Raw genomic sequence first — 13,965 nt, 5'->3', positions numbered from 1 at the left:
TCAGTCAGTGGAATGGTTGCGTAATGCGGCTCTTCTGGGCCAGGCTCAGCTGATCCTGACTGAGCTTGCGCATGTCTGTGATCAGCTGTGGGTCAGGTAGGCAACTCTGCCATATTGCCTGCTTTTCCTGATATGTTTGGGAGGGCCAGCTGGTTGCTGATTGTCTAGGATGGCCTCAACTCAGATGGCTGGGACAACTCTGCTCTCCTCTGTGTGGTGTTGTTACATGACTCTATTCTTATTCTCTCATGGTCATAATAAAGAAGCAAGAAAGGAAGTAGAAATGGGCAGGCAGATTTTTAAGCCTTAGCTGGTGTTCCATTTACTACTGTCACATTGGTCAAGGCAGGTTATTTGAGTACATCGACAGCTACTATGAGGGGCATTGCCAAAGAGCAGGTATACAGAGAGGTATGAAAAGATTCAGGGAGGCATTACAATAAGAGCCATTAGTGCAATCAGTCTGTTGCACTAAAGGGAAAAGTATGGAGTCTTGAATATTCATAGGATATTGGAATATTTTGGAGCCTGGTGGCTCAGTGGGAAGGAGTCCACCTGCAATGCAGGAGATGTGGGTTCGAAGCCTGTTTTGGGAAGATCCCCGGGAGAAGGGAATGGCTACCACTCCAGGATTCTTGCCTAGAGAATTCCATGAACAGAAGAGCTTGGCATGCTGCAGTCCATGGGGTTGCAAAGAGTTGGACACGACTGAGTGACTAACACTTCCACTTCCACAGACAAAAGAACATGCTGATGGATTAGAGTTGAGGTATGAAAGAGAGGAATGAATCAATGATAACTCTTAGATTTTTGGCTGAGCAGCTGGGGAGATGGTGAGGCCATTTATTCAGACATCAAAGACTAGATAAAGAGCAAATTTTCGGGGACTATATAGCACTCCATTGTAGCCATGTTACATTTGAGATACTTGCTAAATATTTAAATAAAGATATCAGGATTGCAGTTGGATATATAAATCTGAGGTTCTTGGCAACAGGGCTAAAGATGGAGATGTCAGGGTTATTACCACACAGGTGGTATGTCAAGCCGTGGAACTGGATGAGGCTGCCTCCGAGAAGGATTCATAGATGAAGAAGCAGAACAAGCCCAGGGTAGAGTGCTGGTGCACACCAGTGTTCAGAAGTAAAGGAGGAAAACAGAGGTCAGCAAAGGAGACTGAGAAGGTTCAGCCTCTAAGATTGGAGAAAAATCAAGGAGACTTTGGTGTCACAGAGAACCAACAGAAGCGAAGCATTTCAAGGAGAGAATGGTCAGCTGTGTTAACACTGTTAGGGCAGCAGGGGAGAGAGACTAGAACTGGGAAGTGATCACGGGTTCTGGCAACAAGGCTGTTCTTGGTGATTTTGACACATGAAATCTTAGTGGCCTGATGAGACAGAAACGCACCTGGAGCAGTTTGAGGCCAGCACATGAGTTGAGGAGCAGGGATAGCAACCCTAATCCTGTCTTTCAAGAGCTTTTGCTGTAAAGGGACTCAGGTGATACGGTAGTTGGAGGTGACTGTGGGTCAAGGCAGAGGTTTATTTTTGGGAATGTATGTGATGCTTCTGTACCAAAGGGGATGATCCAGTAGAGAGACATCAGGTACACCAAAGAAGGGAAAGCTACAGGCCACAAATGTTGGAGATGGCAGGAGAGGACGGGATTGAGAATTTAGAATAATTAGTGTGTTACCTTCTTCGGGGGTATTTGGGTACTCTGTTTTATTTCTAATTTTGGAATGAAACATTTACCATTGAAGTGAATCGTTTCAGCCAGGGTAAGGAAGAATATGAGTTCTGCTGTAACACTGGGCAGAGGGAATGCGTCTGTATTAGGCTCATTCAGCTACCATCGTAGAGGAGAGATGCAGAGACTTCTTTGGAAGTATTCTATTTCTGTAGGTGGTGCTCAGTGTTTCTTTTTTCTTTTTTTACTTATTTTTATTTTTCGGCTGTGTTGCCTGACATGTGGGATCTTAGTTTACCAACCAGGGATTGAACCTCTCCCCCTGCGGTGGAAACATGGAGTCTTAACTACTGGACTGCCAGGGAAGCCTTCCACGTTTCCTATAATGATAGAAAAGCTGATAAATTCAGTTTCTTAGATTTTGATATGGGTAGCAAGTTTGGCACTTCTTGAGCAAAGCTAGGGAGGGAATGTGAATGACAGTGTCCAGATTCTTATAACAGTATGACTTGATGTTTTGATCAGTTCAGTAGATTGCAGACCAGATATGCATTCTGTAATTCCAGCTGGGAGATAAAAATTGCCTTTTATACTTTTTAAGATAAGGTAACTTCAACTTTACCTTTTGAACCATGGTGTTGGAGAAGACTCTTGAGAGTCCCTTGGACTGCAAGGAGATCCAACCAGTCCATCCTAAAGGAGATCAGTCCTGGGTATTCATTGGAAGGACTGATGTTGAAGCTGAAACTCCAATACTTTGGCCACCTGATGTGAAGAGCTGACTCATTTGAAAAGACCCCGATGCTGGGAAAGATTGAGGGTGGGAGGAGAAGGGGATGACAGAAGATGAGATGGCTGGATGGCATCACCAACTCAATGGACATGAGTTTGGGCAAACTCCAAGAGTTGGTGATGGACAGGGAGGCCTGGCATGCTGCCGTTCATGGGGTTGCAGAGTCGGACATGACTGAGCAACTGAACTGAACTTCAACTTGAAACTATAATATAAAGCAAATATATTAAATGAATGGTAATTTAAAATGTATTTTGTAGAAGTTCATGTGTACATTTGATGATATTTAAGCAACTATTTTCACCAGCCTTCCTGGAATCTGTGCTCTGTGTGTGGTGGGGTGAGGATGGTGGTGTTGAAAAAAGTAGTACCCTGTCTCAGAGTATCTTCCCAGTCTTCGAAGATTTTTGTTCAGTTGCTGTGAATCTGTTTTCCTATTTCACTGATTTAAAATATTAGTGCTTGTGCAGTTCATATTGTGAACTGAGAACCACATCAGTCACCACTCTGTTTTTTATTGCTTTCTGATTTGGTGGAAATAATACTGAAAAAGACATCTGCTAGGGCCTTAGTTGGAGAAGACAATGGCAAGCCACTCCAGTACTCTTGCCTAGAAAATCCCATGGATGGAGGAGCCTGGTAGGCTGCAGTCCATGGGGTCGCTACGAGTCAGACCGACTGAGCGACTTCACTTTCACTTTTCACTTTCACACAATGGAGAAGGCAATGGCAACCCACTCCAGTGTTCTTGCCTGGAGAATCCCAGGGACGGCAGAACCTGGTGGGCTGCCATCTATGGGGTCTCACAGAGTCGGACGCGACTGAAGTGACTTAGCAGCAGCAGCAGCAGCAGCAGCAGGGCCTTAGTAATTCTTATATATAGCAGTCTGTTAGTTCAAAGGACTGTTAGTTCAAAGTTAGCAGAAATATTAGGAAGTCAAGAAGCAAGACGTAAATCAGATGAAGTCAGAATCTCAAAATGTAAATGCTTCTAGTGTGAAGCTGTAGATCTTTGGAATTGTTGGTGTTTTCTGTTATCTTAGATCATTCAGGAGGGTGTATCTGAAAATACTTAGCCTTCAAAAATTTTTACAGCAAATATGTTGATTATTATATTATTAATGTAATATTTACATTTCTTTCACATGTTGGAGAGTAAGTCTGAATTTCATTTAATTTTTATTGAAAATGAACTTAAGCGCATTTATCAGATATGGCTCAAGGATCATATCTATTTACCTAATTCTGTACTTGACTCTTCTTTCTTTTTTTTTGGCCATGCTTTGTGACTTATGGGATCTTAGTTCTGCCACCCATTTCTCCTGAGGTGCCCTGGCTGATAGCTTGCAAGTGCTCAAAATGTGAGTGAGGCCATTCTGGACATTGAGCAGAATTGTTCCCCTGACAGAATCAGGAGGAAGAATACATTTTAATTGTTTTCAAGTTCATAATTATGGAATGGGGTGTATTTTGCTGGTGGTTTTTCTCATCAGAAGCTAATGGACACAGCTTCCAGTGCTGGTGGACGTTTCTGCTGATGCTGTGTTGGGCTCATCTGGACACAGTGTGGCTGTGTCTTCTATGGAACATTCAAGGCTAATTTTGATTATAATGAGTTTCTGTTGTATGAACTGATGTGAGAACCAACTTCCATATAAGTTTTGCTTGGTTTCACTCTGTTTTATTCCTTCCTTCTGGTTTGTGATTTCTCCTTCTACTTTTGATTTTCATCTGTATGTTACTTACATGTTGTACATTTGTATTTTTCTTAAATTTTTTTAATTGAGAATAAATTCAGGTAACCACCATTTGAACCAATTTGAAGAGTACAATCCTGTGGTTTTTAATATATATACAATGTTGTATAACCACCACCACCATCTAACTCCAGAAGATTCTTATCACTTAAAAAAAAACTGTACACACCCACCCTACCCCATTCTCTCTTCATTGCAGCCAAATGATAGTCTACTTTCTTTCTCTATGGGTTTGCCTGTTCTGGACATTTCACATAAACAGTGTTCTGGTCATTTCACATAAATGGAATCAATATAATGTGGCCTTTTGTGCTTGGCTTCTTTTACTTAGTATAATATTTTCAAAGCTCATTTGTGTTGCACTATGAATCAGTACCTCATTGTTTTTTTCTGGTGGAGTAACATTCAGTTGTATGGGTTTATATATATCTCCATACATCAGTGTATGGACATTTGGGTTGTTTCCACTTTTTGGCTATTATGACTAATACCTCTATGCGCAGTAGTTTATAAGCCTCTTTGTGAATATATGTTTTCAATTCTCTTGGGTATGTACTTAAGAGTGGAAGTGCTGGGTCATAGCTTAACTCTATGTTTAACTTTTGAGGAACTACCAAACTGGTTTTCACAGTGGCTGTATCACTTTACATTCCTACTAACAATGGATGAGGGTTCCCATTTCTCCATATTCTTGTCAATCCTTATTTTCCTTTTTTTTGGGATTATAACTAGCCTAGTATGTGTATAGTAGGAACTCCTTGTGCTTTTGATTTATGTATTCCTAAAAGAAAGACAGTTCCAGAAAAACATCTGCTTTATTGACTAAGCCAAAGCCTTTGACTGTGTGGATCACAATAAACTGTGGAAAATTCTGAAAGAGATGGGAATACTAGACCACCTGACCTGCCTCTTGAGAAATCTGTATGCAGGTCAGGAAGCAACAGTTAGAACTGGACATGGAACAACAGACTGGTTCCAAATAGGGAAAGGAGTATGTCAAGGCAGTATATTGTCACCCTGCTTATTTAACTTAATGCAGAATGCATCATGAGAAACATTGGGCTGTATGAAACACAAACTGGAATCAAGATTGCTGGGAGAAATATCAATAACCTCACATATGCAGATGACACCAACCTTACTCCAGAAAGTGAAGAACTAAAGAGCCTCTTGATGAAAGTGAAAGAGGAGAGTGAAAAAGTTGGCTTAAAACTCAACATTCAGAAAACTAAGATCATGGTATTCAGTCCCATCACTTCACGGCAGATAGATAGGGAAACAGTGGAAACAGTGTCAGACTTTATTTTCTTGGGCTCCAAAATCACTGCAGATGCTGACTGCAGCTATGAAATTAAAAGACACCTGCTCCTTGGAAGAAAAGTTATGACCAACCTAGACAGCATATTAAAAAGCAGAGACATTACTTTGCCAAGAAAGGTCTGCCTAGTCAAAGCTATGGTTTTTCCAATAGTCATGTATGGATGTGAGAGTTGGACTGTAAAGAAAGCTGAGCGCTGAAGAATTGATGCTTTTGAACTGTGGTGTTGGATACGACTTTTGGGAGTCCCTTGGACTGCAAGGAGATCCAACCAGTCCATACTAAAGGAAATCAGTCCTGAGTGTTCATTAGAAGAACTGATGTTGAAGCTGAAACTCCAATACTTTGGCCACCTGATATAAAGAACTGGCTCATTTGAAAAGACCCTGATGCTGGGAAAGATTGAAGGTGGGAAGAAAAGGGGACAACAGAGGGTGAGATGGTTGGATGGCATCACCAACTCAATGGACATGAGTTTGAGTACGCTCTGGGAGTTGATAATGGACAGGGAGGCCTGGCGTGCTGTAGTCCAGGGGTCTCAAAGAATCAGACATGACTGAGTGACTGGACTGAACTGAAAAGCTAGTGATGTTGAACATTTTTTCAAGTGTTTATTAGCCTTTTGACATCTTTGGGAAAATGTCTACTTAAGTCCTTTACCTGTTAATTAAAAAAAAATTATTCAGTTGTAAGTGTTATATTTTCTGGATACTAGACTCTTATTGGTGCCTCAGCTGGTAAAGAATCTACCTTCTATGCAGGAGACCTGGGTTCAATCCCTGGTTTGGGAAGATCCCTTGGAGAAGGGAATGGTTACCCACTCCAGTATTTGGCCTGGAGAATTCCATGGACTGTATAGTCCATGGGTCACAAAGAGTCAGACACGACTGAGTGACTTTCACTTCACTTCAGACTCTTATTGGGTATGTCATTTGTGAATTCTTTCTCTCATATGTGGGTTGTCTTTTCACTTCCTTTGTAGTGTCCCTAGACATACAGAAGTTTTTGAGTTGAAGTCCAGTTTCTCTCTTTCGTCACTTGTGCTCTTCTTGAAGTTGTGTTTAAAAAGCCATTGTGTGAACTAAAATCATGAAAACTTACTGCTGTGTTTCCTTCTGAGAGTTTTTGTAATTTTAGTTTTTACATTGTCTTTGATCCATTTAGAAATCATTTTTGTTTGTGGTGTGAAGTAGGGATCCCAATTCACTTATATCCAGTTGTCTCAGAACCATTTGTTGGAAAGACTGCTCTTTCCTTGTGGAATAGTGTTGGCATGCTCATCAAAAATGAGTTAACCATAGATGTGTGGGGTTTCTTTCTGGACTCCCAGTTCTACACTGTTGATCTGTACATCTATCTTTATATAATATTACACTGTTTGGATTCCTGTAATATTGTAGTGAAAGTGAAAGTGTTAGTTGCTCAGTTTTATCTGACTCTGCAACCGCACGGACTGTAGCCCACCAGTTTCCTCTGGTCATGGATTTCTCCAGGCAAGAGTACTGGAGTGGGTTGCCATTCCCTTTGAAATTGGGAATGTGAGACCACCAGCCTTTTGTTTTTCAAGATTAAATGGCTATTTGGCATTACTGTGTGAGTTTTAGTATCAGCTTGTCCATTTTTGCAAAAAAAGAAAAAACAAAAAAGGCAATTGGAATTTTGATGCAGATTATGTTGAATCTGTAGAGCCATTTGATAATGAGTGCCATTTTAGCAATATTAAGAATTTCAATCCTTGAGCATGGACATCTTTCCCTTTATTTTGGTCTTCTTACATTTCTTTTAACAGTATTTTGTAGTTTCCAATGCATAAGCCTCACACATCTTTGGTTAAATTTTGTTCATGTTTCTTTTTTTTTTCTTTTTTCTTTTTTGGTGGAGTCATATGGCTTGTGGATCTTAGGTTCCTGGCCAGGCATGGAACCTGGGCCCTTGGCAGTGAAAGCATGGAGTCCTAACCACTGGGCCTCCAGGAAATTCCCATGTTCATGTAGTTTTTAAAAATTTACTTTATTGAAGAATAATTGATTTACAATGTTGTGTTAATTTCTTCTGTACAGCAGAGTGATTCAGTTATGCATGCATATATATATATTCTTCTTCATATCCTTTCTATTGTGGCTTATTACAGGATATTGAATATAGTTCCTTGTGTTACACACTAGGACCTTGTTGTTTATCCATTCTAAATATAGTAGTTTGCATCTGCTAATCCCAAACTCCTGATCCATCCCTCCCTCCACACCACTCCCCTTTGTCTGTCCCAAGTCTGTTCTCTCTGTCTGTGAGTCTGTTTGTTTCACAGATAAGTTCACTTGTATCATGTGTTAGATTCCACATATAAGTGATAATCACATTATTTGTCTTTCTGACTTATTTTACTTAGTATGATAATCTCTAGGTCCGTCTCTGTTGCTCCATGTTGCTGCCGATGGCATCATTTCATTCTTTTTTTATGGCTGAGTAATGTACCACATCTCCTTTATCTGTTCATCTGTTGATGGGCATTTAGGTCATTTCCATGTCTTGGCTATTGTGAATAGTGCTGCTATTGTTTATGTGTTTTTATTGTAAGATGTCTCAATTTCTCTCTGAATGTACACAAGGTATAAATTGTAAATCAATACAAATAAAATTTTTAATGTAGTTCATCAGCTATATAATGTAGTCAGACTTTTACTATAAAAATCTGAGAGTAAGGACACAAGATTTCTATTCTTAAAGGTATTAGTATTATATTAGTTATATTCTATTTTCTTTCTTTGTTTATAAAATGGTACTTGCACTTACTATGGGACTCTGGTGCATTTTAATTTCTTAGTGATAATAGTAGCACTACAAAAATTAAAATGGTAAGACTAAGAGCAAACACTTAACACTTAAGTGCATGTACTCTTCTGAGTGCTTTCTGTGTATTAACTCATTTAATGAAATTCTGAGTGGGGGTGTAGTTTTAAAAGCTAAGGGACTGTGAGTTTGTGTGTATGAAACTTTACATTTGAATGCCATTTTTAAAAACATAATTTTAATCTAGAGTTCTTAAAAATAGCTATAGTGAGTTGTTAGTTTTAAAAATTAAGATACTAATAATAGTATTAATGAACAAAGAGAGGGAAGTAGTATTTATCAACTTAGCTTTTGTGTACTCTGAATTATTGGTAGAGAGGTTTGGACCCGATGATTCTAATTATTGGAGCACCCAGCTCTCATTTTCTGTAAACAAATAACTTGAATATGAATAAGCTGTAAACATCACAGTCCTCTGTATGGCACTTGAGAAGGATATTGGAGGAGAGGGCTCTTTAAAGCTTTAGACAGAAACTCTGCTGGAGTATAAGCTCGAAGAAGGTGGGGCCTGTGTTTTCCATTGCACTGTTGTAATCCTCTCACAGCATTAGATGTAAAGTGGATTTTAAACAAACTATTTGGTTGAAAAATTAATGAACAAATGAATACAAGGCTGAAAAAGAATCAGTTTGGATTTTGATTTCTTTTTGATAGTGGAAATACCATTCTCTCCTTTGGGAATATGTGTGTGTATTTGGGTAGAAATGGAAGAGAGAAAGGATTATTGAAATAGAATATGTTTAAATTAATGGAAGTTGTTTTTACTGTTTTTCTTCAAACTCACCTTGCATTTAGTGGGGCTGAGCCCTTGTTCAACCATCTTCCATGGGTGACAACTAACTCAGCCCTTACCCCAGCTCAGACATCATCTTCTCTGATTATCTTTCTACCTTCTACCTTTGGGCAGAGCTGAACCTTGTATCCATCTGTGATATAGCACTTACCACATGGTTAATGACATTTTTACTTTCTGTTATATATGTCCTTTCTCCTACGTTGTGGATACCTTATCGGCTATGTCTTCTGCTTTATTCCCAGAACCTGATAGCGTATCTGGCACTTAGCAGATACTCAGTTAACAGTTGTTGAATATGAAGACATGTATCAGTTCAAAACAAAGGTATGGCAAAATGAACTGACTGTTGGCTATGTATAAGAAACTTTATGTGGATTTTTCTGATTTATACCTCATGTTACTCCATTAAGGTTGGTACCATTATCCTTATTATGAAGGTAAGGGAATAGTGTCAAAAGAGTTAAGTAACTTGTATGAAGTTACACAACTAATAAATGGCAAAGCTAAGATTTAGAGCCAGGTCAGTGAGACTTAAAAGTTCAGGCTCTTGTAGGCAAAATATTCTTTGACGTAAAGTGTAGCAATGTCTTCTTAGGTCAGTCTCCCAAGACAATAGAAATAGAAGCAAAAATAAATAAATGGGACCTAATCAAATGTATAACCTTTTGTGCAGCGAAAGAAACCATAAACAAAATGAAAAGACAGCCTATGGACTGGGAGAAAATATTTACAAACAATGCGAATGATAAGGGCTTAATTTCCAAAATATACGAACAGCCAAGGCAATTCAATAACAAAAAAACCAAACAACCCAATCAAAAAATGGACAGAAGACCTAAATAGACGTTTCTCCGGAGAAGACATACAGGTGGCCCAAGGCACATGAGAAGAGGCTTAATATCACTAATTATCTGGGAAATGCAAATCAAAACTACTTATCTCACAGTAGTCAGAATGTCCTAGGGAGGATGTGAAGAAAAGGGAAACCTCCTACACTGTTGGTGGGAGGGTAAATTGATGCAGCCCACATGGAAACTAGTATGGAGGTTTCTTAAAAAACTAAAAATAAAGTCACCATATGATCCGGCAATCCCACTACTGGGCATTTATCTGGAGAAAACTCTAGGACAAAGTATATGTGCATATCAGTGTTCATAGCAGCACTAGTTACAATAGCCAAGATGTGAAAGTAACATATATGCCCATTGACACATGAATGGATAAAGAAGAGGTGGGATGTACATGCAATGGAATATTACTGAGCCGTAAAAAGAATGAAATAATGCCATTTGCAGCAACATGGATGGACCTAGAGATTATCAAACTAAGTGAAGTAAGTCAGACAAACACAAATACCATATAATATCACTTATATGTGGAATCTAAAATATGACACAAATGATCTTATTTACAAAACAGAAACAGGCTCACAGACGTAGAAGACAAATTTATGATTACCAAAGGGGAAAGGAGGTGGGGGAGGGATAAATTAGGAGTTTGAAATTAGCAGATACAAACTATCAATACTATATATAAAATAGATAAAAACAAGGCCATACTATATAGTACAGGGAACTGTATGCAATATCTTATAACCTATAATGGAAAAGAATATGAAAAAAGACTACATATATGTATATGTATAACAGAATCACTTTCCTGTACACCTGAAACTAACACAGTCTATAAATCAATCATACTACAATAGAAAAAAAGTTAGGTTCTTTCTACTAAATCATTCTGCTTAAACCAGGAGTTCTAATGTAAGTAATTGGTGACATAAGATGACGGAGGGTGACATAGGGAAAGAAATCTTTAGGATAATGTATAAAGAACCATTGGTTATATCTTCTACAGCTCTGTCAGGGGACATATTAAAATTTTTAGAGTTAATATGTCAAAAGATATAGGCTTGCCTTCTAGATGGTTGAATTTCCTGTGTTTAATACAGTGGTATTAAACAGTGGCAGAGTTCCAAAGAATAGCAAGGAGAGATAAGAAAGCCTTCCTCAGCGATCATGCAAAGAAATAGAGGAAAACAACAGAATGGTAAAGACTAGAGATCTCTTCAAGAAAATTAGAGATACCAAGGGAACATTTCATGCAAAGATGGGCTCGATAAAGGACAGAAATGGTATGAACCTAACAGAAACAGAAGACATTAAGAAGAGATGGCAAGAATACACAGAAGAACTGTACAAAAAAGATCTTCACGAGCCAGATAATCATGATGGTATGGTCACTGACCTAGAGCCAGACATCCTGGAATGTGAAGTCAAGTGGGCCTTAGAAAGCATCACTGCAAACAAAGCTAGTGGAAGTGATGGAATTCCAGTTGAGCTCTTTCAAATCCTGAAAGATGATGCTGTGAAAGTGCTGCACTCAATATGCCAGCAAATTTGGAAAACAGCAGTGGCCACAGGACTGGAAAAGGTCAGTTTTCATTCCAATCCCAAAGAAAGGCAAAGCCAAAGAATGCTCAAACTACTGCATAATTGCACTCATCTCACACACTAGTAAAGTAATGCTCAAAATTCTCCAAGCCAGGCTTCAGCAATATGTGAACCATGAACTTCCTGATGTTCAAGCTGGTTTTAGAAAAGGCAGAAGAACCAGAGATCAAATTGCCAACATCTGCTGGATCATGGAAAAAGCAAGAGAGTTCCAGAAAAACATCTATTTCTGCTTTATTGACTATGCCAAAGCCTTTGACTGTGTGGATCACAATAAGCTGTGGAAAATTCTGGGAGAGATGGGAATACCAGACCAACTGACTTGCCTCTTGAGAAACCTATATGCAGGTCAGGAAGCAACAGTTAGAACTGGACATGGAACAACAGACTGGTTCCAAATAGGAAAAGGAGTTCATCAAGGCTGTATATTGTCACCCTGCTTATTTAACTTATATGCAGAGTACATCATGAGAAATGCTGGACTGGAAGAAACACAAGCTGGAATCAAGATTGCTGGGAGAAATATCAATAACCTCAGATATGCAGATGACACCACCCTTATTGCAGAAAGTGAAGAGGAACTAAAAAGCCTCTTGATGAAAGTGAAAGAGGAGACTGAAAAAGTTGGCTTAAAACTCAACATTCAGAAAATGAAGATTGTGGCATCTGGTCCCATCACTTCATGGGAAATAGATGGGGAAACCGTGGAAACAGTGTCAGACTATATTTTTTTGGGCTCTAAAATCACTGCAGATGGTGATTTCAGCCATGAAATTAAAAGACGCTTACTCCTTGGAAGGAAAGGTATGACCAACCTACATAGCATATTGAAAAGCAGAGACATTACTTTGCCAACAAAGGTCCGTCTAGTCAAGGCCATGGTTTTTCCAGTGGTCATGTATGGATGTGAGAGTTGGACTGTGAAGAAAGCTGAGTACCGAAGAATTGATGCTTTTGAACTGTGGTGTTGGAGAAGACTCTTGAGAGTCTCTTGGACTGCAAGGAGATCCAACCAGTCCATCCTAAAGGATATCAGTCCTGGGTGTTCTTTGGTAGGACCAATGCTAAAACTGAAACTCCAGTACTTTGGCCACCTCATGCGAAGAGTTGACTCACTGGAAAAGACTCTGATGCTGGGAGAGATTGGGGGCAGGAGGAGAAGGGGACAACAGAGGATGAGATGGCTGGATGGCATCACTGACTCGATGGACGTGAGTCTAAGTGAACTCCGGGAGTTGGTGATGGACAGGGAGGCCTGGCATGCTGTGATTCATGGGATCGCAAAGAGTTGGACATGACTGAGTGACTGAATTGAACTGAACTGAACTGAGTACAGTGGTAATATAGGGAACAAGTGGGTTTCCAAAATGTTGAGCTACATAGAATTTTAGGGCTGACAACATTAGAGTTCCTCAGCTTCAAGGCATTAATCTTAGAGATAACGTCATAGGACATTAGAGTTTGTGAGTTTTGCTTTCAGTTGCATTGTCAACTGAGGGCAGAGAAGATTCTTCTACACCGTGAGGTTCACTTTTATATTGTAACAAGGGATTCAGAATAGTGGCGGACAAAGACCCGCCACATTGATGAGACAGAGCAGGAGAGCTGGGAGGAAACACCGTCATTTCCCAGCCTCAGAGATGGGTGAAACTTGGAGCTTTGAGCTGCTAACCCTGTCAGGAAAAAGAACCTCTTGCATAGGTCAGACTTAATCCTCCGGAACATCTCAGAGGACAGAAAGATCCTGTTAGTTTTTTGGTGATTTATGATTAAAAGACAAAGACCCTGATGATTTGCAATACAGTTAGATGTACTTTTGAAAAAGATTTTTCCTGCAAGTCTGTCCAGTGACAATAAGAGAAACTAAAAATGGTGAAGGATCTGAAGTAGATACTTCTGTTACTTTTGTGGTTTGGCTTCTGAGGTAAATACCACCAAGGCTTAAATAGAGTGAAATTGTTAAGCTATCAAGTACTTATTGAATACCTGTTGTATTTCAGGCAGAAGTACTGGTTGCTGGATCCTGCCAAATGTTATACTTTGTTTTGCTTGATTTTCTGTTAAGACAGAGTATTATTCAGGGTGGGAGAAATACTTGGTAATATGCTTCTGAGAATTGCTGTGGAATGGAATGGAGATTTATATATCTGTATAGGGTATGTATGTGCACATGGGCTCAATCGTGTCTGACTCTACGACCCCATGGACTGTAGCCTACCAGGCTCCTCTGTCCACGGGATTTCCCAGGTAAGAATACTGGAGTGGGCTGCCATTTCCTTCTCCAACATATATATACATACATACATAGATAT

General features: G+C 39.4%; 1 protein-coding gene across 5 annotated transcripts in view; it reads left to right on the top strand.

The window, feature by feature from the left end:
- Window positions 1–13,965, top strand: part of TEC (tec protein tyrosine kinase) — a 168,348-nt gene that overhangs the window by 19,298 nt on the left and 135,085 nt on the right. For 2 of the 5 annotated variants that reach the window (XM_061420094.1, XM_061420093.1), the window contains exon 2: window positions 9,443–9,524. The exons of the other annotated variants lie outside the window; for them this stretch is intronic. In XM_061420094.1, the coding sequence (XP_061276078.1) occupies window positions 9,504–9,524 (21 nt within the window). In that variant the 5' untranslated portion in view covers window positions 9,443–9,503. The remainder of the gene's footprint in view (window positions 1–9,442; window positions 9,525–13,965) is intronic. 5 annotated transcript variants of the gene reach the window in all.

This window comes from Bos javanicus, chromosome 6, assembly GCF_032452875.1.
Source record: "Bos javanicus breed banteng chromosome 6, ARS-OSU_banteng_1.0, whole genome shotgun sequence".
Lineage (NCBI taxonomy): Eukaryota > Metazoa > Chordata > Mammalia > Artiodactyla > Bovidae > Bos > Bos javanicus.
Note: the sequence above shows the minus strand (reverse complement) of the source record. Positions and strands in the feature narration are given on the sequence as shown.